The 26,154-nt window shown below is 43.5% G+C and overlaps 1 protein-coding gene across 1 annotated transcript; it reads right to left on the reverse strand.

The window, feature by feature from the left end:
* Positions 1 to 366: 366 nt before the first annotated feature.
* LOC113027163 (uncharacterized) lies at positions 367 to 25,047 on the reverse strand. The gene is given in 38 exon segments (XM_080303312.1): positions 367 to 1,607; positions 1,692 to 1,890; positions 2,911 to 3,057; positions 3,281 to 3,399; positions 3,517 to 3,600; positions 3,728 to 3,825; positions 3,914 to 4,073; positions 5,551 to 5,692; positions 5,779 to 5,901; positions 6,092 to 6,156; positions 6,319 to 6,405; positions 6,509 to 6,559; positions 6,638 to 6,846; positions 7,296 to 7,502; positions 8,354 to 8,508; positions 8,598 to 8,696; positions 8,957 to 8,992; positions 10,697 to 10,880; positions 11,633 to 11,939; positions 11,941 to 12,359; positions 12,583 to 12,613; positions 12,794 to 12,990; positions 13,444 to 13,499; positions 18,079 to 18,132; positions 18,240 to 18,389; positions 18,637 to 18,976; positions 20,422 to 20,446; positions 20,530 to 20,605; positions 20,751 to 20,838; positions 20,913 to 21,019; positions 21,212 to 21,299; positions 21,421 to 21,445; positions 21,824 to 21,932; positions 22,009 to 22,028; positions 22,595 to 22,700; positions 22,788 to 22,864; positions 23,074 to 23,152; positions 24,484 to 25,047. Coding segments are annotated over 37 exon segments (4,752 nt in total). The 5' UTR covers position 23,152; positions 24,484 to 25,047; the 3' UTR covers positions 367 to 1,373.
* Positions 25,048 to 26,154: the final 1,107 nt, after the last annotated feature.

Below are 26,154 nucleotides of genomic sequence, written 5' to 3' on the forward strand. Positions count from 1 at the left end.
AGAGAAGACCGCAACTTTACTGTGGGGATTGGCTGTTAAGAATTAATTAACCCACGTATTGACCTGCAGAAAATAAAATAAAAACAAAGATACTAACTAGATTTATCATTCAAGCCCCTTTCCCCCCAACAAATACTACAAACCTCCAGTTTAATATCAGTAAAGTTAAAATATGTTGGAACAAACACCAGCAAGTAAAAATGTCAAATTTGTTCTTGATTTGAACCAAGAACCAGATCCTGGTCTGTGGTTAGTGTTTCAACCACCAGAACTAACTGGTTTCACGTCCTGTTGTTTCCCGTTTAGTTTCGGTCTTTTTTTCTTTTTACCTTTATGACAAGTCAAAGACAAGAACAGATGCTAAAATATGACGAAAACTCATTTATTTCAATAAAATTTACTCGAAAAAACAGGCCTTTGTCGATGATTCCTTTCTATGGTCTGGCAGTACGGATCGCTGGCTTGTGGCTACAGTTAGCACATCTATACAAAAGTACTGCTGTGCGATTATATTAAGCATTTACAGCACAAGTGAAGCATTTTGCATTTCTACAGTTATTGCAGTCTTGTGACAACACAACCAGCACAGTGACTTAAAATTAAACTGTGAGAGCTAAATAAATACAAAAACAGATATATTTACATTATTGTACAAAACAAAAGAAAACATAAAAAGATCGACCATAGTGAGGTTAATTCCATCAGTAGGCTGGTTCTTAGTACATAGTAATAAACTGTTTGCTTTACAATTACACATGTATCATGTATCAATGTGTAAAATATGCTGAAGTTAGGAGATGTTGCTACAACCTTACCCAGTATCTTTGTTCAAAACAAAACTTACACCAACACAACAGAGTCAGACATGTAAGGCATCTTTCAAGTTTACAAAAAGAATCCGTAAACATTCAGCAAACAACAACAGCAAAAACATTTTCTCCTTTCCTGTTTCACAGAAAGACAACAAGTTCAATCCTGCAGAATTTACTCATCGTAGCTACAATGAATTTACTCACATAAACTCAGTGCAGACGATGAAAATGGGCCAGAAATCGTGGGACTGACAGTTTCCTGTTACATTACATGAGCTATAAAACTTAACTAGTACAATGTGTTAAATGCATTAGGCTATAATTATAGATATTATTATTTAACGATCATTCAAACTATTGAGACCCTCCCTGAGTTTCTTCCTGTTAAAGGGGAGTTTTTCCTTCCCACTGTCGCCAAGTTCTTGCTCATAGGGGGGGAATCTGATTACTGAGGTTTTCTCTCTAATATCATCGAGTCTTTCCCCTAAAGCGCCTTGAGGCAGCAGCTATTGGGATTTGGCGCTATACAATTGAAAATACATTTAAATAAATAGAAAGTAATCACGACTTTTTTTCTTTCCTCTTCCCGTTTCCTTCATCATCACTGATTGGCTCCTTCGTGACTGTGTCGCTGTAGCACTCAGAGGGTGACTGAGGCATCGCAGAGTACCGACACCGGGAAGCAGAGCGAAATGTCGGAGAGCCGGCAGACATGGGTGATGGCGTGTCCACTTCCCTGTCAGGTTCCAAGCTGGAGGCGGGGGATGGAGGTGGGAGGGGGGAGGAGATGGACGGCTGGGAAGGGAAGAGGAGAGTAAATAAATCTTCTATTCAAAGTAGATGATTTGCTGGGTTAGCTCAGGGTTTGAGCATGTTTACCTGTAAGGAGATGCTGGACTTGTTCGTCTTCTCTTTGACTTTTGCCAAAACGCCTTTAAGTCCCGACGATCTCTCCGTCATCTCAAGAGCTGCTTTCAACAGTTTGGGCGTCTCTGCCCTGACAGGAGCTGCTGGTACCAGAGGGGGTTCCTTAGCCTCTTCTTTAGGTTCAGGTTTCTTTCCTTTGTTAAGCATCTTCCTGTGTTTGAGACAAGGATAATCCGGCTAACGACAACTGTAAGCAGAAAAAAGGGGGAACTCGAGCTGCCCTGCATAGTCATACCTTCTTGGGAAAGCAAAATGTTTTAGCGGTTTTCCAATCTGGTTTTAAACCCTTTCATAACACTGAATCAGCCCTTTTAAAGGTTTTCAATGACATATTTTTAGCTACTGATGCTGGGACTGTGCTGCGTTTGATACAGTGGATCCTTTTACTCTCTCCTTTGGAGCACTGGGTGGGCATTAGGGGCACAGCACTGGAGTGGTGAACTTTCTGTGTCGTCCTCCCCTCTTGTGTGGTGTCCCACAGGGCTCAGTTCTAGGCCCCCTCCTCTTTTCTTTATATCTGTTTCCTCTTGGTTCTGTACTGAGAAAGCACAGCATTGCTTTCCACTTGTATGCTGATGACTGTCAGATCTATGTCCCTCTAAAGAAAAAAGGCAGATTCCACACAGCCCAGTGTGTTAAACCAGCTGTCACAAACCTGGGGGTCAAAGTGGACTGTGATCTGAAGTCTGACAGTCAGATTAAGGCAGTGGTAAAATCTAGCTTCTTTCAGCTGAGGCAGCTGGCTAACATAAAGCCAGTTCTTTCACAGCAGCACTTTGAGACAGTGATCCACGCCTCTGTTAGCGGTCGGCTGGATTACTGTAATAAAATTCTTTTAAACCTCTCCATGGCCTTGCCCCATCTTATCTCTCTGAGCTAAGATGTTGTTTTCTTGCTTGTTTTCTTTTAATATAGGGCTGTTTTAATTTTTATGTATTATGTGTTGTATATATTTATTAATTTTTGCTGTTTTCTGTTATTCTTTTGTTTTTAACTGATTTTCTGTACAGCACTTTGGTCCTGTGCTGGGTGTTTTAAAGTGCTTTTGGATTGATAGCTACTTGAACTGATGATGGGTGGCCGACAGCACCGGAGCGTTTGATGAGCTGGCAGTGAGGGGAAATCATACAGTACAGATACAGGACAAATATTATTTCTATTCATATTCAACCTGGCTTTCTTGCGCAGCAGTTTCTTGGACTCTGGATAGTGGACCAGGATCTCATTCAGGTCTTTTTTGTCCAGGATGAATAGATTGGCAAAGCCATGAGCAATCACATTGGCTGTGCGCCTGTTACCACCGCCGACTGCAAGCAAGCTACCAAACAAAGAGCACTGTGGTTAAAAACAGCATTATTTAAAAGAAAGGTGCATTTTTACATTTAGGAAAGAGGAATTTCTCTATAAGTGTAACTGTTTGATTTGATGTATAAAATGGTTCTGGGACCTTGGAGTGTTTGGCTCTGTGCTTGTCTGCATGTGTGAAAACACTGTAACTCTGTTTGAAAACTTTTACTCTTAATTGTGCGCCACGTCTTTACCTGATTTCTCCAAAGACTGATCCTGCTCTAAGAGTGACAAATACAGTCTTCCCATCTGGGCCTCCAACCACCTGCACCTCTCCAGCCTTTATGATATACATCTCCCGACCCACCTCGCCCTTAGACAAGTGAAATACCCGAGCCAGGTGATTAGACAGAGATCAAGCAAAAAACATCAAGCTGAAAATATTTGACATGATTCATACACCAGAACATGGAGAAATAAGCACATGTACCTTTTTGCAGACATAATCCCCCGGGAGGTAGACGACAGAGCGCAGGCTTTTTAGCATGTCGAAAATCATCTGTCTGTCACAACCCTGTCAGGAGGGAGAGCCAAAATAAAACAACCTGGCGTCACTTCTCCAGATGCATAAAAGTATTTTAAAAAGGGAGATTAAGTGAAGCCTACCAGTATGTTCTACATTTTGTATTTCTAATTCCTACCTGAAAAAGAGGGACTTTGCTCACAATGGAGTAGCTGACATCTATCGCTATGTCCAGACGCATTTTATCTGGCAGCTGATTCAGCAGCTCCTGCTCGTCTGGACGGTAAAGGAAGAAGCAAAGGGTCAGGTGTGACTGAAACATTGCATGCGTAAGATGAATGCAAATATATCACGTCCTCCTCACCCAGCATGCCTTGTGATTGCCAGGTATAGTTATACCAGGTTTTGACCCGGTTCTGGACGTCTCTCGGGATGCGGTAGGAGGACATGTATTTAATAGTGCTGTCCATGCAGCTGCGGTAGTAGGTTTGACTTGCTGTAGCTGCACCGACAACATCGCGCATCTGACAGACAAATAAGCAAAATGAGGATTATTAGTGTCCCGAAACAATCACAAGCTTTTAATGTTACACACGTTTGCCCCCTTTCTGATTTCTATTTCGATATTTGTCACATTTAAATGTTTCAGATCATGAGAGCAGCCCAGACCATCACGCTACCACCACCACTGTGGACCGTTTGTATGATGCTCTGTGTTAGTCTTACACCCGTCCACACAATATTTCCCCAAAGTCTTGACAATCATCCAGACTTTTTTTCACTCCTTTGGAAGCTTCACCCGTTACGTCCTGGTCTAGGAGTACAGGAGCGCAACATAAGGGTTAAAAGGAGAGTGACCCCGGCCCGGTCCCCAAAGTATGGAAGCCCGTTTCCGCCACTAAAAAAAAAAAAAAAAAAAAAAAAAGGATCCATAACTCAAAATTTCGAGTTATTTTCTCTTAATTTTGAGTTACTTTCTCGAAATTTCGAGTTATGGATACTAGCTTTTTTGTTTTTATTTAGTGGCGGAAACGGGCTTCCATACCAAAGCCATATCCAGAAGCCAATTTACAAGTTAAGGTGGTTTTATTGCTACCAAAAACCAAAAGCTTTAACTCCGGGGTGAACAAAGGCCAAAATAACAAACAGAACAAGCTATTCCAAAAACGGAGGTGCTAGCAAACACAAGGCAAGCGCTACTGCTAACTCCCTAACTGAATAAACAAGAGAAGGAAGGCAGTCCACGCCTTCTGCTTCAGAGCCTCTTTATAAGTGAAAGCATCTACACACTGTATACAAAACTTAGCAATTCTCTGAAGTCACACACAGAAGTTTATCACAGATAAAGGTTTGGAGGCGGAGGACGGCTCTGCTGCTGTCAGGGGGAACAACTGCTGGAGAGAGTTTTTAAAACAGCCACTTGATGATGGAACCAATCAGCAGCTGCCAGCTCTCCAATCAGGAAGGACCTGCAGAGACTCTTAAAGGCACAGGACACACAGAACAAAATCCAGCCAACGTGATCCAAAATATGGCCAGGGCCATAACACACCATAGTTCCAGGCTCTTTAACGCTGGAGTCCCAAAGCCTTAGAAATGCACTGTAACTCTTTCCAGACTGACAGGTGCCGATGACTTTCTTCATGTTTGTTTACATCGTGCAGTGATGAGCTGCTTTCTGTTAGCGGACTTCGCTTTGTCAGACACGTTCCAGTGTCGGCCTGGGTGCGGTTAGTGAAACTGAACTCAACTGTCAGTCGCAGTTAATTCATCATTTAACCAAGGGTCAAATACTTTTTCACACAGGTGCAGGTAGATGTTGGCTTTGTTTTCATCATTTAAAAACTATTTTATACTTACTCAGGTTATCGTTGTGTAAAATTAAAATCTGTTTGATGACCTGAAACATTTAAGTGTGAGAAAAATATTTGAAAAAGAAATCAGGAAGGTGGGCAAAGACTTTTTCATGGCACTGTACATGAGGCGCACGTGTGCGCCTACCTGTCCAATCATGATTGAGAAAGCAAAGACTCCGATAAAGTAGTTGATGAGTTGGAAGATGATCTCAGACAGGGTGGTGGGATCTGGCAGACCCCCAATGGTAATCAGGGTCTTCACTGCGAAGTAGTAACAGCGAATGTAACTGAGAAGAGAAACACTCTGTTCTTATCTTCAAAGCAGTCATTTGGTTAAAAGACACATGGCCGCTACTAAAAACAGCCCACCAACCTGTTACCCTCGCCATTGTACACCCACTGAGTCAGTCCCAGTCCTATGAAGTCAGAGATCCAGTAGTAGAGACAGGCATTAAAGTGCAGACAGTAAAGAAGATAGGTGGTGGTACGAATCACCCTAAGAGACGGAAAACACAGGAAAATACATGAAATGCATATCTAACAGCAGATTGGTTCTGTGACTCGGTAGCTTTGTATGTCTCTTAAAACTTTATTTCAAAAAGGAAATGAGGACAATGCAGTCACAATTTTTCCTGCCACTCGAGTGCTAACATATCCGGACACGACCAATGCAGTGTGACGCTGACCTGTAGATATAGGCTTTGGTCAAGATGGCCTCTAGACGATCATTGAACTCAAAGAAGGACTTGATCTGCAGATATGGAAGGAACATATTTGTAGAGCTTAGTATTTGAAACTGTGACGAAACTGTAAATGACTGATTCCTAAAACTAAAGGTGATGTGGAGCCCAGGAAATGAGCGAGCAGTGAGATTGTTGGAGGAGACGTTCGGTGTGTGGTGTCAGGGTTTCACCTTCAGCAGCCGTGGTAAGCGGAGCAGAGGGTTGATGCCAGTTTTAAAATAGAAGAGCTCAAGGGGAACAAGGCTGGCCACATCAAACTGAAAGTGAGACGACAGGATCTCACTTTAATGACTGATTCTACCCTTTAAATGCAAAGAAAACACAACCTTTGACATGTACCTCACTTTCTTAATGTTTTACCTTAAAACGTTTGGTTTTCATGTAATTCTTTCTCATCTCCTTTTGGTCACACTGTAACAAAAGCAAAATGTGCACAATTATACTCTTAAACTACAACAAGTGTCCACATTACTCCTTTGACCCACTCACCACTATGTCCCCTCCACGCACAAACTGCAGGCGCGGCTGAAAAACAGCGATGTCCAGGATGTAAATGAGGTCACACAGGTAGTCGGTTAACAGCCAGTAGTGAATGTTGTCCGGGGTTTGGTAGGGGAAGGCCCAGCGCACCGGGATGAACCACACGTTCCAGTTCCAGGCCAGAGACACCAAAAACATCCAGAGCACGTACATCAGGTCTGACAAGAGGAAGAAATCAGGGAATTAAGTGAGTGGACAGTTCACAGAGGTGCAGAGTGTAGACCAGGAGAGACTGGATCGGTAACTAAGAAAGCATCAGCTACCACCATGCAAGATCCAAGTGCTATTAAAGAAAACATGCAAAAGAATAAGAAAAGATAAAGTCTCACAAAGAAAAGTAAATGATTGGAACACAGGTTTCTGTAAAAACAGGACAATGCAGTCGTTTGACCTTTTCCCAAACCTCACATGATGTCATGTTTCTCGTGTTCTTTTCCTTTAAAGATAAGAATCAAAGCACTTGATAAATGCGTGTGGGGTTGTTTCTCAGAAATATCTGGTCCGATTTGTGTGGCTTAGCCTGTGGGTGTGTGTGAGGTATGATTCCAGTAACTGTCCAGCACAACACTGAAGGCGGTAGAGGGTGACGCATTCGCTGGGTTCTCACTGGTGAAAGGGTCGATGCTGGCGGGGAAGCGGAATCGCACACAGGCTCGTATCCACCGAGGTGTTTTCACCTTGCAGCAACGGCCAGGCTGCTCCTCCTCCGTTCCGCTCTCTACTCCTCCTCCTCCTGACGGACCTGCTTGCGTCTCGTTCTCATCTGGCGGCTGAGCTCCAGGAGCAGGCTGAGGAGCTGGAGGCTGAGGAGGAGCTGGAGGAAGGAAGAGCCAAAAAGAAAGAAAACAGTGCCTTCAAGACAGGATTCAGCAAAGCTTTATTACCTTCTTAGCATTTGGTAGACATTTATATAAATACTGGAACAAATAAAGTGTTAAAGGTTTATCCACCTGTAAGCAGACCACAGGACTCTACAGCTGTTTACAGGGTGCCACAGATGACATGTTGGACTTTAGCACAGGTAAAAGTGACACAAAGGGTTAGCTCTGACCAGCTTCTCACTGGGTGCTACAATAACAGATGCTAAATGTAACTAGAAGCTGTCGTGACAACAAAAGAGAAAAATGCGATCAGCCTGTTGTCAGAGGTGTTTGTGGCACACGTGTGCACACAGACCTTAGTTTGGTTTTATTAGGATCCCATTGGCTGCAACATTTTAGCAGCTTCCTGGGGTCACAAATCTTTATACACTGACATTTCTCTGTAAAACAAACCCCCTCGCTAAAAACAAAGCACTGATTTATCTGTTTGTCTTTAAGACTGTGACCTACAGGAAGCTACTTTGGGAAGGGCTTAACTACATAGTGGGATGAATGAGGGACACTGTGGGTAAAACTCTGTGGGTGGCTGAGGAGTGGGTGGCAGAAGCTGCTCACCTGTGTGTGACAGTCACTGGGCAGTTTTATGTAATTTTATCAGTCTTGTGTTTGAGTGGCAGCTTTCATGGCTGTGCAAGGCTCGAGCTCTTCGTACCTGGAAGTGAAGTGCACCGTAACATCCACACACACATGCTACTATCCACATACACTGAAATGTACCGGCAAATCTTTTTGACTTCTTTTGTTTCTCGAACGTGTGTCAGTTCAGTTTGTGTGCGAGACTCACAGGTGATAATGCTGTCTTCATCCGAGCTGTCTGGGTCGATGAGTTTCTCCTTGGCCTTCTCCGTTCTCTCCTTAAACATCCTGACGAGCTCCTGAAGCCTCTCGTTGACCACCGTGCTGGTCTGACTGGCAGAAGATGCTGGACGTTCTTTCAGACTTGGACACGGAGACATCAATTTATTTAGATGATGCCGATTTTTCTTATTGTAAATGTCACTTATTTATCTTGGTGTGTGCACGCTCACACGTCATCTGTGCTGTGCAGGCTGGACTGGCTGGGCCAGGCTCTGACGGGGATGCTTGCCTCTTCATCGTCATCCTCGCTTTCAGAATGAAGCCTCCTGCTGTCAAAGTCAGGCAGACGGGGCAACTTTGAGACTGTGCTGCCTTAGTCACATTATTCTCTTTATTTCACACAGGAAAGCCTAACATCACTGCAGATTATGGAAAAGCTACATGCAGCTATCCATGTCAATGACTGTGAAAATAGAAATGATGACTGAATAAATAAGTGAGCAAGGACTCAGATGGGAAAGTGCACGGATAAAATATTAGAAAGTGGATGAAAAAGCAGCAGGACACCAGTAAGGATCGGATATCTTACATCTTTGTCCAGACGCTCCTGCGATTCCTTCCACTACTGTCAAACAGAAGAACGGCGTTTCAAGCAGGGAAAAACACGGAGTTAATCCAGGACACAGATAAGGAAGTCTAAATCACTCACAGTAATGTGACCAGCAGGTGACACAGTGATGAAGCAGGATTGTGATGCATTTGTTTATTGACTTTTGCTACGTTATGAAAACAACCAAAAGCACAAAGCCGTGCAAAAGTAGAAACAGTGCCATCACAGTTTACAACAGAACATCACAAGACACAGCAACACAAAACAGGAAGCGCTCTTTCCAAACCACTCATAAAACAAACTGTTTTCTGTGTTCTGCATAAACTGTACGTGCCCGTTTCCTTGTGTGCGTAATCTTTTTGGCAGCTTTCAGAGTTTTTACGTGCAGAAAGGATAGGATATGTTTCTGAGTGCACACACATTGTTCTGCAGGACACTAAAATACAGACAAAAGCAGCAGCAGTGACTCTGGAAAGACTGCAGAGCAATAAGATGGACAGTAGGGGGCAGTAGGATGAATCACAGAAAGCATAGCAGACTGTAGGAAGTGTGAAGCATTTCACTCCAAAATGGAAAATGTAACAATGAAAGACATATGTGACAATTCTGACAGCAAACGCCTTTTATGATGAAACAACTGCATTTCTGTTTTTGCTGCTACAAATATTTGGATGAAAATGCTTCACATGACAAAGAGAAGCTCGCACCCAGATCATGTATCCCAGTGAGTCTACTTCTTATTTCTGTGTTATGAGATATAATGGCAGGATTGCATATATGCTACACAAATACATCTATAGTGTCATGGTGGAAGTGGTCACTGTTGGAAGAGCGTGCACAAAAGCCCCAGGAGACAATTCAAACAGGATCCTTACTCTTTATCTCCTTTACTGTAGATGCAAAGCGTAAGGAGAGAGAAAAGGGTTAAAAATATTTAGTTGAGATGAACTGAGATCAAAACGTGAGTGCAAAATGTTAAACGTAACACACACTAGTCTGTTGATAACATACAACCAAAGCTGCATTTACAGACAGAGAAAACAACAATATTGATATTGTTCAGCATGAACGGTACGGCACTAATCTGCCCCCGTACCATCTGATTACAAGCTGCACAGCTGCTCTCCTCTTTAGGAGGACGCGGCATCCACGATTTCCCAACACGGGAAAGACAGCAGGACAGCTTCTTATCTTCATCGTTTAGTGTATCTTACAAAAATAACATCTAACAACGTATTGTTAAATATTTAGTGTTTAATTAAATCTTACAGCGAGTTTTATAGAAGCCAGTCAGTTAAGAGCATAATTATTTTAGTTAGTGATCATATTAAAAATATGGATGTTTATGCAGTTTTACTGCTGATTCAGTCTTCTGCTGTGAATTTGTAGAGCAGTGTTAATCGTGTAAACCATGTCAGTGGATGGTGGTGTTTATGAGGTCAGCGTTTCACATGCGGAGCCATCCATAATGGAAAAATGGAAAATGTTGCCCCTTTAGTTTCCCAGCTCGTCACTCGTTGTTGTGGCCGTGAAATGTTTCAGAGTTTTTTAGGTAAATTAAATTGTCCCTCAAGCTTTTCGGCTTTGCCGAAACAATTGTAATAGCTGTAAGGAAACACCTCCCTCCAGCTGCTCACTGCGTCAACGCGACGTGCAGTTACATCCGTAGGCTTTGCACCTATGGGATAGATTTAAAGTATAAATCCCCTGTTAGCTCACCTTTGACGACCTGAAGGGGTCACAGGAACAGTGAGGGTTGTAAGCTTTGGGTCCTGTGGGGTGAGGATTTGGGGCATTTGTTCTTCCCCTCCTCCTCCTCCTCCTTTTGCTCCTCCTGCCCTCTCATGATCAGAGTCAACATCCTCTACATTAACAGCTGGGCGAAGGCTGATGTTGGAGCTCTCTGGAGAAACAGACATTTATTTTCATTTAGTCAAGGCCAACCGCATCACTGCAAACAGGCAAAACTGATGCTGCAACGTGAGCGTCACGAACTACTGAAAGTACTGCAAAACACAAAACAAGTAAAGCAAAAGACAAAGCAGGTCACGAGTATAAGCAGGAGCAGGGCAGGCTGGGAGAAAGGTCGCGACCTACAGCGGGCTAATGAAGAGGATTCACGCGTGAACTAGGCCATGTATAGACGCCCTGGTAGTGAAGGACTAGTTTACTAATCTTGCAAGCCAAACAATCTGGTTAATCTGGCTCATGATTCACTGGCACACTTCTGTCAACAGTCATTTGACAGACTTCATCAAAGTGATGAAGAAAATAGATGGCATCAGTATATTTCAGTCCTTTGGAACACCTTAGCTCCGTGCGGCTCTTTACCTTACCCGTCTATGATCTGAGCAAACTCGGGGTCAGAGGTGAGCTTATTCGAGGAACGACAAAGCAACACAAAAAGACACAAAAATGTACTTCAACAACACAAAGAGCTACTTTTTTTACCCTGCACAGACTCTCGAGCTAAACATCTGAACTCAAGCATCCTTTACTGATGGTTCGTATTTGATTTAGTGTCAGATACCTGCCAGGTTGATTTTAGAGTCTGTCACATATGACGAGACGGCCGTTTACTCGCATGCAGTATGACTGAGTTCAGGATGTACAGGGAGTGAGAGGACAGTGAACGCTACACTGATGTGGATTCACCTGCAGGTCTTATTGCTGAGATGTCTGAGTCATCTTCGATGAAGAATGCTGGGTTAGATAGACCAGACAGCTGATGTGATAGGGGTCCGGGTTGCTTGGAAGGGGAGCTGACGATGGGCGGCAGGCGTGGATAGGATGGCACGTTGGGCAACTCGAGGATGCTGCCGTTAGGGGAGGAGGGAGAAGGGGATCGGGATCGCAGCTGTGGATGATGAGGAGGAGGGAGAGGGGAGTGTCGCACGAGCCGGCTCAGTTCTACATCGTGCTGACTGTTGTCTTGTTTCTGTTTTTGCTGTTGTTGTTGTTTCTTAGGCATCTTGAGGCATAAGGCTGTTGAGGTGGTTCCGAATGTTCGTGAAATACTGCTGCGCCAAGCTCGGAAACCGGGAGAGCTTCTGCGGGACGTTCGGGAGGCTTTGGGAAATACCGGACAGACTAGGGCCCACTGAGACTTCCGAGCTTTGGGGCAAAAGCTCGGTGAAAGTCTGGGCAATATTTCGGGGAACTTGTGTGAGTCTGATCTGGGAGAGCTCTTGGCGTATCTCTGGGGGTAGGGTGGGTAAGTACTTGGTAAAGTCAGAGAGCCGGGTGGGTAGTTTAGGCACCGAAGGTATTTGGGGAGGAGTGATGCCGTTCTCTTTGAAGAATGCGTTGATGTTGTCGAGGCACTCGGAGGTGAAGGGAATGCGCATCAGGCAGCTCTTAAATGCATCGCAGCTGACTGGAGCTACAGAGAGAGGGCGACAGGCAGATACAGTAGGAGAAGGGCACTGCTGGCAATCAGACAGTCAAGAATGACAATATCAGACTTCTGGTCTCCAGATGAACTCTGCAGTCACACTCAAGCAGTGAATGAATCGACTATTTAAAGTCCAAAGAGATGAACTGGCGTTACAGTCAGATAAGCAATCTGAGACTTTCCTGAAAGACAATAAGAAGACGGTACATACCACCGCAGTCATCCCCAGTAGCTTCCTCCTCCTACAAAAACACACGCACAACAGTTGGGAACTAGTAACCAGTTATCCGATGAACATTATTATTCGATTTCTTGATAGTAACTAAAAAAAAATCTTTTTAGCTGTACTGAGTCAGTCGGGCAGTTTAGCATGACAGAGTCAAGAGTAACGCAGTGATACGGCCCGGGATGTCAAACGTTACTTTTTCAGGAGCCTTGTCAGCGTTAGCAGTTTGACCGACGTCTTCGTTTTTCTGCGGCTGCTCAGTGATGGGCTCAGCTTCTGGAGGAGCTTCTGGGCTCTTGGTTTCTGCTTCTAGTGCTTGTTCTGGCTTAGGCTCAGAAATCTCCACTGGCTCACTGCTCGGAGGCGGTGAGGTCGAGGCTTCTTCCTGCGGCTCTAAGATCCAATAAGCAGGGGTGTCACACTCAAATACACAGTGGGCCAAAATTCAAAACTGGAACAAAGTCGCGGGCTAACGTTAATATGAAAAAAAACTTCCTCCAGATATAAGAATGAATCTTTTCTTATGGACTCAAACAGGTTTTGCTGGAAAACTGAATATGGAACAAGCAAAGCTTAATACTAAACAATATATACATTAGCTGTATAATACCAGTAGGCCAGCTCTGATAGTCATTTGGTATGGCTTCGCAAATGTAATTAGGCTGCGGGCCAAATTTGGCCCGTGGGCCAGAGTTTGACACCTATGATCATACACACAGCACAATGTCCTGCATTTGTAAATACTGTTCAGAAGAGTGTTGACGTTACTTAAAGATGTCACGCTGAATGAGAGAAACTCCTCTTAATGATAAAAACATTTTTAACATATATTTGAATTGCATCTACCTGGCTCGTTGACGGTGGGCTCCTCAGTCTCAGCTTTCTGCTCCTCCTGGTTCTTCCTGCAGAACAGCACAAGAGAACGGGTTGTTGGGCGGCCCAGGGACAGGGAACACAGCTGTCCTCTTATGGTGACCCAAGTCACAGCCAGAGATGGGCAGTAACGCGTTACTTGTAACTCGTTACTGTAATCCGATTACTTTTTTCAAGTAACCAGTAAAGTAAGGGATTACTATTGCAAAAACGGTAGATTACCGTTACTTTCCTGTAGGAACGCTGCGTTATTAAAACCGTGATTTTTTGCGAGAATGTCTCACAACAGTGACGTAAGCGAGTGCGACGTTCGTGACAACAGCTGTGTGCAGATCAACAATGGATCACATATCGAGTGCAGAGAGAGTATGAGCGTGCAGCGTTTAAAGCGTGGAAGTACTGACCTTACTTTGAGTTTGATTCCATAAAAAGTGACAAAAACATTAGTGTCCGCTGTGCGTGGGAAGAAAACTTCTTTTTACAGCGAAAAAAACCCTAAACTTCCAACAAGCACCGAGTAGCTACGACGTAATGGGAAACTCACAGAGAAACTGCCGTATCCTTCCACTGACCGCGGCACACCTGCACCAGGGTAAACCTCCGCCTACCCCACTCCTGCTTTACAGGTGAAAATAGAGCAACAGGACCGCTGAGTCTTTGACTTTATTTATTTTCTGCCAGAGGTGTGGACTCGAGTCACATGACTTGGACTCGAGTCAGACTCGAGTCATTAATTTTATGACTTTAGACTTGACTTGAAAAAATGTTCTAAGACTTGTGACTTGACTTGGACTTTTACACCAATGACTTGGGACTTGAATTGGACTTGAACCGGTTTACTTGAAAAGACTTGATATTTTACCCCAAATATAAAATTTAACATGCATATTATATAGAGATTGAAAATGTGACGTCATTCACGGGTAGAACCGCAAAGGATTCTGGGAACTCGTGGCAAGCGGTACTAGCGCACGCAGACTTTCAATTAAAATCAGTCACACAGCGATAAAAAGAAACACAAAAATGTCAAGAAGCTGTTGTATTATTAACTGCAATAGCCGGTCGCATGACAGCCACGGGAAGCCGACGGGTAAAGAGATCGGTTGTTATCGGATTACGTCGTTGAAGAGAAATTGTTCGAGCCATGTTTCCGAAGTAACAAAGGCGACTGGATTGCAGCCATTCAAAGATCAAATATAACGTCCCAGAACACTCCAGCTCACAGGTTAGTCTGCTCCAAGCATTTACACGAAGGTCAGTGTCTTTTAGTACTTAATGCGTCATTTTCATAACATAATTGGTGATATAGGTTACAAGCAAGTCTGGCGCTGAACAGAAATTGTCGCGCTATGCTCCTTTGTTTATTGTGCATAAATAGTGAATTGTCCTGACACAATATTGCGTTTCGCTTCTGTTATTATGGTACATTGACAAAAACATATACTTTTATTCACAGGATAAAACAGGTTTTTTGTATCACTAATTGCCCAGTACGATTACAGCATACAGTATTATTGTCACTGCTACATTTCTGTGATGCTACCAGAAATTATTTCCACTACTAATTAATTACCGTTGAGCTCAAAGGTCATATTAATAAACGGTTAAGGAATGTGTATTTATGACGACGATTTGTGAGACTGGTAAACTTATGATACGTACGATGGTCTTTCGTTCTACACGGTGCATTTCAAGGTCCTGCACCCATCCGTCGGTAAACTGTACCTGGGCTTGTTGCAGTGACCTGAAGTTACTAAACTTCATGAGTGTATGCACTCACTCCAAGAACCGTATAATTATAAATATGCATATAAATATGCTAAGATGAGATAGCTGACTTCATCTAACTAGCAAATGTTTTCCAGGCTACGTTGGTGATACAGTTTTTTTTAATGTGTATGATATTTTTGTCATGCGATTTTAAAGCCGGTCCTACAACCGCATCCAAGAATAACATGCAGCTTATCTCAGAACTGTCGGTGAAAATTATTCTTGGAGCTAGGTTTAATTGAGCTGCATTTTAAAGAGGTGCAATTTCACAATTTGTGTATATTTTCTAAGTTCACTATTTTGTCATGTGTTGAGAAAAACACAGATTAAAAAATTACATGGTCTAATATTTACATTTAGCATAACTGCAACATTATTTTTTCGTTGTTTTTTTTTTAAAGACTCGAAAGGACTTGAAATTCAAAGTTTCAGACTTGTGACTTGACTCGGACTTTTACACCAGTGACTTGAGACTCGACTCTGACTTGCCTGACATTACTTGAGACTTGACTTGAGACTTGAGGATAAAGACTTGAGACTTACTTGAGACTTGCAAAACAATGACTTGGTCCCACCTCTGTTTTCTGCTGTGTTTTACTTGCATCTATTTGAAAGACTGAGTGTAAACACACAAATATTTTATTTTATGAGCTGGAATGTGCAGAAAATAGGTTTCAATGTTAAACTAATTTCTTCCAGTCAGAGAATGTTGCAGATAATTAAATTTTTGCTTGATGCATAAAGTTAAAAGATTAAAACTAATAAAACAAGTTTTAAAAAGAGACTTTTCCATTTGATTACATTTTGTATGAGGGATTATACAGAAAAAGTAGAATTGGGCTGAAAGATCTATCACTTTATCACCTCTTCAGGTTGTAAATTGTGTTTTTAAAAAGTAACTAATTACTTTTGAAAATAAGTAATCAATAAAGTAATGGGATTACTTTTTGGGGGAAGTAATAAGTAATTAGTTACTGATTACTTTTTTCAAGTAACTTGACCAACACTGGTCACAGCTGGTTGTGTTGGCAGATTCTTACAGTGCTGTTATTGTTAGCTGGACACATACTGCAAATGAGGATTTGGACCCTAATAGGCTGTAAACTGAGTGTGTGAACTGCTTATTGTGGAAGTCAATTTAATCGTAAAGTTTAGGAGAGGTTCTCCTCTGTTTTAACGTTATGAGATTACAGCAAAATCACATTTCATAGACTTCAATTATGATAGTTCCTGCTATTTATTTTTATATTTCAGCAGGTTCCAACGTGACACACATAAACCAGGTTACAGTCATTTAAGCCGTCACGCTTTTTACTGGATATCAGAAATATTTGTTGTGGATGAAGAAACTTCAGCTTCTGTTTTCTCTCTTTGAGCACAAATTTACCGACTTTGTGACCACCTGTAGCAGAAAAGCTCACTCTGTACACGAGTTACTGTTTACACATGAAAAACGTTAGTTATGATAAATAGAAACTCTGTAAGCTTTACCGTCACGTTTTTTTAAATAGGCTGTGTTTACCTTTATTAGTCCCGACAGAAAAATGTCCACCAGCATCGACACGCGTTAATTCGGCTGCTGAGACGCATAAACTGCATCAGGTGGTTTTAGGAATATGAGAAAAACAACGAGGAAAAGGTTCTGTTCCGATATGTCCGTCCATCTTTAATCCAGGGACGCGGAGCAGCTGCAGCAGGTGCGCGGGGTTACCGGGGCAACAGCTGAGAGGAGGAAACGAGGCGGGCGCGCGGAGGTAAGAGGGTCCGCTGTTGCCAAGGGAAGCTGTGGTTGCTACGACACAGTGATGTGATGCAAAGATCACATAACGAGAACCCGCGGGATTTGGACCTGCTGATAACAAAATGACCGCGCTAGTGTCGTAACAGAGAGTGATTATTTATTTCTTTATGTCCAATATCGATGCTTGTATTGATAAACAGACTCTAGTCAACAAGATTTACAAAGGAGTTGAGCTACATGTCACCGTGTCTGCGCTCTGTTCTGCGTTATAATAAACTGTTATGGTAGATTTGTTACTACTTCTATTGCCCATCTTGTACTGCTGCTCACTCCTGCCACTTACATGCAATTACGTGACTCCCCGACACACACACACACACACACACACACACACACACACACACACACACACACACACACACCTCAATACCCGTCACTTTCTATTTCTCTCTGTAAAGTTTAGTTTAGTGCTCAGAATGTCTTTATTTAAACATGTGTACATTTATATGTATAATAGTCTGTTATACTGTTTTATACTGCTGAGAGATTTGTTGTTGAGCTTGACACATTTCATTGCAATGTTGACCCTGTGCTAACTTGCATATGACAAAGAAAGCTGAAACTGAAACTCCCTTAAAAACCACATTTTTAATGTCAAGATCACTTTTTACGCGGATAAATAAAAGGACATAAAATTCACTTTGCTAGAAACTGATGGTAGCACAGGCCTGCAGACGTCCACACATTAAACTGCCCAAAGGTATAGAAAGTAATAAAGTTTATGAAAATGCATGACGTTGCTGGAAGATGCAGTTACACACTATTCTATGTGTATTTATTAGTAGAACATCCTTTATTTCCTATCAAATAACCTAATAAAGTCCTGACTGCAGCTTAAAGTAACCTGTATATTATATTGTTGCATTGCTACTTATTTTTCAACAAGCTGCTGGATCAATCGGGGGAACAGCAGCAACAACATCAGCATTTATGCACATCTGCTATGCACAGCACAAGACTACTATGATATGCACGGTGACACAGACAAAGTCCTACAACGACGTTAACAACCAGGAAGCTCTTATTTGAATTCTTACTCTGGGGCTTTGCTGATCTCCACCTCGCTCTCCTCTTCTAGCGGCACCGGCAGCCTGGTCAGAGTGGACATGGAGCCTCACGTCAAATCACAAACAGGCTCTCGCTGCCAAAGCTAACCTGAGCATATGTTCAAACTTTTGCTCTGGGTACACCGTCTTACTCGGCTTCAGGCTCCTCCAGGAGCTCTTGACTCCCCAGCGAGAGCTTGATGGACTGTCCCTCACTGGCCATCTGTCTAACGGCCATCTCAGCTGTCTGCCTGGCAACCTCTTCAGCCATCCGGGCCATCTCCACCCTCTCCTGAAGCAGACTGAAGGAAAACAGGACAAAATGCTTGTGCTGTGAGCTAAATATCATTTGATGATAAAGAAAATCTCGTGCCTCACATTAAATCAGGTTCATTTCTCTTTGTTGGCTGTTTTCATTGTCTTAAGGTGTTAAATATGACAGCAGAGAATATCTTTAAAAAAGCATCCAGGTGCTACAATGATGGATGTAAACATTCAGTATCTGATAAGGGACGCAGCTGTTTCTCTTCATTTGTCCGCCATCCTTACCGCTCCTCCATGGTAGCCAACGCCACCCCTTCGGCCTCCTTCTTGATGTTTTCAATAAACGGCGTCCAGCGGCCTGTCTGGGTCTCTGCATCTTCCAGAGATACTTTTGTGGCACTCTCTGACGGTTGTGGCTCCGGAGGGGCGGCGCTGCATTTCTGTGACTCCACTGAAAGCGACTGTGAGGGTTGTGTCACTTCCTGTTGCTGCTGGGGTGCAGGTGATGGTGGAACCAGGGATGCGGACGGAGCTTGAGCTTTGGGAGCATCTGCACATTTGTGCTGGCCCTCGTTGTCCGACTCCACGTCTTCCAGCACCATGTCTGGTTTGAGTTTGGCTGATGCTGTGAGAGGGCGATAAGCATGAGAACTGTTTGGTTGGTAAAACTGGGGGATTTAACCTTAACTAGTATAATCCTGTTATAATTCTATTGGGCTGCGAGGATCGTCAGCTGCGATTTCATTGGTGGTAGGAAATGTTGTTGTTGTTAGGATTCGAAGACCTCTCAGTTATCGGTGTTATTGATGAAAGCGCCACAAAATCAGTTCACACACTGATCCTTTATTATTCTCACTTCATGCTTCCATTACAGTGTTTACTACATTCATTTGCATGACAAGCGTGCTTCTCTTAAATCACAACACACCCCCAGGCCACATTTCACAGTTCAAGGCTACACAGCAGATACATACGCAGATCAAACCAGCCTCACGCTGCAGCTCGTCTTACACTGAGTCGTGCAGGCTCTGCTTGATGTTAAGTTTTAAATATACAGCAACATGACCAAGAACCAAACTGAGCTCAACTTTCTTTAAGCAAAAAATCACAAAATATTCTGAAGAAACAGGACTAAAATTAAATACGCAGGTCCTTTAGAGACACAATAATAACTGAACATAGCTGCCATTTAATCATCATATCAAGGATAAAAAGGTGTGTAACTCTATGGTAGGTACGTCAGGATTGTTACAGTGTCTCTTGCTGCTGTTTTTTATAGTGAAATGGCAACACGAACATACGACGCACCCTGACGCAGGGAACGTTACAGTAATGTCACAGCCCGTTTTTGGAGCTGCAAATGTAATCTCCAAACCATGACTGGACATCACTGTTACAGTCATTTAAGAGAAAAAAAGCATTGAAATGATTTTGGGTGCACAGCCTACAGTAATTTCAAGCAAACGGCGACTTCTAAAAGTAATACTGTAATACTCACAGGAAATGTGAGTATTACAGGATAAAACACATTTTCTGTGTTATATTTAGTTTACATTCATATTAAACTGCACAGAGTACAGTAAGGTGAGTTTAAGATATTACTATGTTCATGTGTGTTCATTCACAGCTGCCTATAGTCCCTATTGTCTGCTGACAGTTCAATGAGCCTATTGGTCTATCTGTGCGGGTCAGAGCATCCCCCAGTCGTCTCCTCCTGCTGTTTAAGGGGCTCGCAGCACCTTCCCCCCTGAAACAGAAGGAGAAGAGGGACTGAGTTAGGCTCCGACCGTCCGACCAAAACACCTCTTCATTAACTATAAGGAAAAAACAAGAAGCTGCTTCAACAGAAAGCATGCATGCAAGAGTCTGCAAATGTCACACTGATGCAGAGGAGCTGTTCAAAATCAAAATAGAGTTTTTACTGGTGATGAGACGGGTTCACTCTGTTCTGTTCTTTTCTACAAACTCTACGCTCTTCTCTAGAATTAGAAAACACAGAATAGTAATCCAGCTGATTGAACTGTGAACTGTGGCGCTCAGGATCCAAAAGTACTGACAGGAAAAACTCACCTTTCTGAATGAGTTCAGGTACCGTCTGAAACAGGGGACACATAAATCAGTAGATGGCAGAAGAAAAATCAGGTGTCAGGGTTTTGTTGTTTGTTCCCCACAACTTACAGTAGCTTCATCCTTGGATGGAGAAACAGGCTGCGGCATCTTCAGACCCAGCCCTGACACAAACCAGTTCACCACACTGTGGAGCAGAAACCCAAGTGTCAGGAGTGTGCCGCACACTGTGCAAACACATCTACCACGAGCAACCCCCAAAATGCTGCTTTGCTAAAAAGGAGGCACTCTCAAGTCCCGCTTCATCCACGTGGATGTTATTCAAGACTTACCCAGAGGCCTTGCTTTCAGTATCCAGTGAGATTCCACTGAGCGATTCAGGCGGCGGAGACAGAACTGTGGAGCAGACAACATGAAGCACTTTACAAAAAATATATCCTCAAACAAAGTCACAGTTTCTGGCTGTTAAACTGGGATTTTCAGGCTTTCTTTACTTTTATCCAGAGAGGTGCAGGAGGACTTGGTTGACGGTTCCACGGGCACAGCACCAGGGGGCAGTATGACCGGCTGAGGAACTATCTGCTTTATCCAGGTCACCACACTGAAACAGAGCGTGCAAGGGGGCCTCCTGAACGTCTGCAGAATATTTAACTCGGTGATTTGTGTCATTAGTGTGTATTTAATATTAGGACGCCTGTAAGTGTTTGGGGAGCAATTCAGACAACGCGGTGCAGATTATTCCTCGCTACGGCTGCCATGTGTGCACGTGGAGCAGGAGGTGGTTTACACTCACTTGGGAGGAAAGTGAGGGGCCAAACTCTCTGTGTCCTCGTCGTCTGACACCATCTCCACCACAGGGATGTGGGGAAGTGGATCGGAATCTGAGTTTAAACCCCCCCACAAACATTTCATTCATGCATTTTGTTATTAACTCACTGCATAATCATCAAGGGTGATTTTAGAAACATGCATGCAGTGTGTTTGCATGATTGTGGAACGTACCTGGCATCGTGGCTACGTCGTACACCTGGAACAGCAGACAGAAAGAGATTAAAAGAAGCCGTAACACAGAGACGATGGCAGGTGCAGGATGTCGGTGTTGTTTTGTTTATCAGTGTTGGTGCCCTGGTTTAGATAGCAGTGAAGGTGTTTAACAGGATACCCCCCAACTTCCTTTATACCCTTGATCCTTATATGCGATTAGTCTTTTAAGCCTGTGGGACAGCATCACGCTGCTTCACAGTGTGGCTGATTTAACTGTTCATTGAACTCCATTAAACACTCAGTAAGTTTAGTGTTGGTGTTGTCGTTTCCTAAAGACAAACATGCTGCACAGAGACGATGTGCTCATAGGACAAACTGACACTTTTTAAATGTTAAATATTCTCTGGCTTTGTTTTCTAACCTCCGTGTGCTCCTCGTCCTTCGAGTCCTTCTCAGTCTCTCTGTACTTGTCGTCAGGCTGAGGCAGCACTTTGGTCAGACCCTGAGTGACCCAGGTGATCACTCCAGACCTGACAGGGAGGCACGATTTCATTTGATTTCATGCGAGTTCATTATAAACTCAGCACATGTTCAGTCATACTGTACCTGTCTCCATCTTCTCCGGACTGAATATATAGAAACAAAGAGAGAAGAATAGAAAATAAAATGAACCTTAAATAAAACAGCTCAGAAAAAGTGCATCTTTACACCAACAAAACAAATGCAATGATTGTGACACACTCGTGTGTGTTGGTTCATCAGTCACATGGTTGGCGAGGTGATCATGAGGAGGTCCTTCTGCTTTCTTATAGTAATTTGAACTAATAACTGTACAAGCTGCACAAACTCAGCTGATAAAATAGCTTCACGTGAGGATTTCTTCATGAGAAGGAGCCACAGTGGTGAGTTTATGCATGCTAGTGTCGCTGGAATAAAGCTGTTCATTAGCCTCATTTACAGCAGCTCCTTAGGACACGAGCCCCCGGCAAACTGTGTGAACATTTGGTGTTGGAAAAAAGGTGCTCTGTTAGAAACGCCTTGAATGATGATGTACCTTATAAAATATTATTAAACTGTGCTCAGGACATTTCCACATCGTAAGGGAGACGAGCAGCTTAGATTCTGTGTTTTATAGATCATCTCCTACGACTACGACTTCACAGAAACTCACTCCAGTCATCTGCAGACTTACCTTGGCTTCAGAGTTGGCTCTGCTGAGTCGGGGGCTGCCCGCAGGCTGTGGGAGCGCGCTGACAAACCCATTAGAAAACCAGCCCAATACTCCAGTCTGCGCTTGGCTGTAAAGGATGCGCACGCAGACAGGTAGAAGTCAGCAACTGTGCACGCCGCGAGACACAAAGATGCTGATGGACAAAAACATTTACCCTTCCTCTGAAACCTCGTCTGCATCTTTCAGTGCAGCTGTCTTCACTGCAGCTGCAGGAGAAGTTAAAGACATTTGCTGTAGATCCATGTGCACGTATAAAGATAAAGGTGGAAATAGAATAAAAGGTTACAGATAATCCTCACCCGCTTTATTTTTGGTTGGCTGCAAGGAAAGAAAACAGACTGTTAATTACTCTGTGTGTGTGTGTGTGTGTGTGTGTGTGTGTGTGTGTGTGTGTGTGTGTGTGTGTGTGTGTGTGTGTGTGTGTGTGTGTGCTGTCGTACAGCATCAGGGGTCTTGGCAGCATCGTCTGTCCCAGCATCAGGAGGCTGGGGAACCACTTTCACCACCCAGTTAAACATCCTGTTGAAGTAAAACACAGAAACACACAGTCAGCCTCTTAAAGAGCCGCTCATCAAACACGGCTGATGGTCCTGATGATAATGATAATAAATCAGTAACTCTTTACTGGTGGCTTCATTAAAGCAGCTTCTTCAGCTGCCTGAAAGAGACGTTCAGCTGCTTCATTGTTGCTCACACACTGTCAGCTCACAGGAGAGACACCCAGAAATCAGGATCATGCATGCCATGCAAAGCCCACACAGAAGTCAAGAGTTAGAGGACGTTAGGAGGCAGGACTTTGTTCCAGCAGCAGCAAACCATAAGCTGCTTTAGCGAGAGGCTCCGCGGGGGGTCGATCGCTCAGAAAGGAAGAAATGTGGGAACGAGAACATTTGAAGCGGCCTGTGCGCACGACTGAAGATGGAGTGTCTCAGAGCCTCCAGGAGAGCCACTGTGCTGACTGATCTCACTCATATATGCACGAGTTATCCATATTGTCCTCGGTGACAGTTCATCAGCCCACTGAGATAATCCTCATCAGCAGGGGGGAGACGTCAGGAAAACCGGAGGATGTCCTGCACCGTGATCTCACCATCCAGGACACGAGACAAACGCTGGGATTATTTCTAAATGTCAATCACAAGATTGTTCTTTTAAAACATGCGTTTTAATTTTCCTTTGTCAGCATCACTCGAGCCTGGCTGAGGGGGCAGCTATCAGTGATGGTGAGCTAACGAGGGCCGGTCTTAAAGATTCATTCATTCAGCTGCATCTACAGGTTGGCTCTAGACACATAATACAGCACAACAAAGGTCTGGTAAAGGCTTCACAGCGCTCGGAGCTGTCGCGTGTTTTCAGCAGTGGGAATCGTTTCAAGGAAGAATCCTCTCGTGGATGATCCACGGAGAAGACTTCTTTGAAAAACTGTGTGAGCTGCTGTCGTCCCCATCAGCAGAGATCAGAGGCGCCTCTTCTCAAATTTGTGGCATTAAATAGTGCAACTCTGGCCCCAAGTAATCTACTAACTGTCATCCTCAGTGCCTAGGATCAACTCATATCCTTATTATAAATGGTCCCTTCACTTATAAAAAAAAAGGAAAGAAAAAAGAAAGAAAATAGTTCAAGATTATAATTTAACTTTGATTGTATTTAGATTTTTATTTTTTAAAGTTCAAATTAAAGTCCCGGCTTCAAACGATCTTTAAGGAGGGTCACACGCTCACTCAGCACAGGAAATGAAACCACATTAACTTCACCGGTTGTCTGCTCCATCAGGTTTTAAAGCACCACCTACGTAACCCACAAAGTTCCACATTTCACTGTGTACGTGATAACAGAGCTGCGTTGCTTACCTGCGTGCCTACAGGTGGTTCTGCATGCCGGTGGTACACGGATCTAGAGTGTGGCACAGCCGGCGCAGGTCTGCTGAGATCTTCACAGCGGATGCCCGCGGGGCTAACGGGATTAACCCGCAGCACCTGAAGGTCAAGGCCCAATCCCAGACCGTGAGCAATCGCAGATTAACGGCGAGGAAACTTCTCCGTAACCTATAAACTGCTGTCACGGGAAAACACGGAGCAACCAGCAGGTGGTGGATTGTTTGTAACAGAAAGGGGAAAGGTCCCTTTTCTGTCAGATCACAGTCGTTTAAACATGTGAGCACATGCAGCAGAGACTTCACCTGAATCATAAACGAGTGATGAATTCAATTCAATTTGATTATTAAAGTAACTAAATTTCTTTCATCTTTGCTTTTCACAGGAATGTCGATCATTTTGGATTCGTTCTCACTATTCTGCTGATTAAATAAGCTCCCACACTGCAGGGTCACTGAACTCAGCTGCTCAGCATGTGTGAGTCCTTCATCGTGTCAGTGCGTAGTGAGGGATAAAGCGTCAGGCTTAGAAGTGTATTACTGATGCAGTCATAGATTGGAACGACAGGAGGAAGAGGAGTGAGAGGAGGAGTGGTCAGCTTTAGTCTGCACTGCCCTGCTGGGTGTTTCCTGTGAGTTTATAAAACTTCTTATATTAAGTTGCTCTACATTTGTTACGTCATGTATTTTACTTGGTTGTGTTTCCTCCATGACAGAAACCTATGACACCACGAATGAAGTGAGTCGCTTGATCATCGTTGCCGTGTTGGAGCACTTTCACCTTTTCCCATCCACGTCCGAGCTTTTTCAGCAGTCTAACAGTTTCGCTCTGTCAGCCTAAATGTCACTGAATCAGTAAAAATATGAAGAGAGCATACTGTGTCTTTAGGCCTCTGTCGGCACTTCCTTCCTCCAGACTTCTGTTTATTGAACATTTTCAGACTCAAAAGTTCCACGCAGATGTAATATTTATAGTAATTGTGAAAAGAGTCGCAGTTATCTTTCATAATCTTATTTGTTTCATTATATTCATCACATTTAAATATGTTTGTAAAATCCCAGCTGTAGATCAGACTGGTAGGCATGGATCCACTTCTGTCAGCAGTCAAAGGCGGTGGGGACGCTCTTGCCCTTATTGTTTGGACACCACAGCCTAGCGGACTATTGTTGCTGACGTCCATCCGTCTATGATCAGTGTGGGCATCTTCTGATAGCAGGACAAACACAAGATGTCACAAAACCAAATCATTTAAAACTGATTTCTTGACTGTAACAGTGAATTCGCTGCACTCGATGGCCTGCACGGCCTCCGGCTGTCAATCCAATGGAGCGTCTGGTGAAATAGGAAATTCCCATCACGGATGTGGAGCTGAGAACCTGTGTGATGCTGTCAGTACAGTATGAACCAAACATGTCTGAAAACACCTTGTTGAATAATTAAGAGCCCAACCTGATGCCTGAATGTGTGTTTGAATTAGCAGTGAAGACTTTGAAGTAAAAATCACTCCTTATCTTAGAATAAGGTCAAGATGAGGAAAAGTATGAATCCTTTTTTTCCTATTTCACTATTTTATATCTTTTATCAGCTGGAGCCCAAACTGTACACCGGCCCTGCATGTGGGACTCACAGCCCGATCGAAGCAGTCAC

The sequence above is a fragment of the Astatotilapia calliptera genome, chromosome 7 (assembly GCF_964374335.1).
Source record: "Astatotilapia calliptera chromosome 7, fAstCal68.1, whole genome shotgun sequence".
Lineage (NCBI taxonomy): Eukaryota > Metazoa > Chordata > Actinopteri > Cichliformes > Cichlidae > Astatotilapia > Astatotilapia calliptera.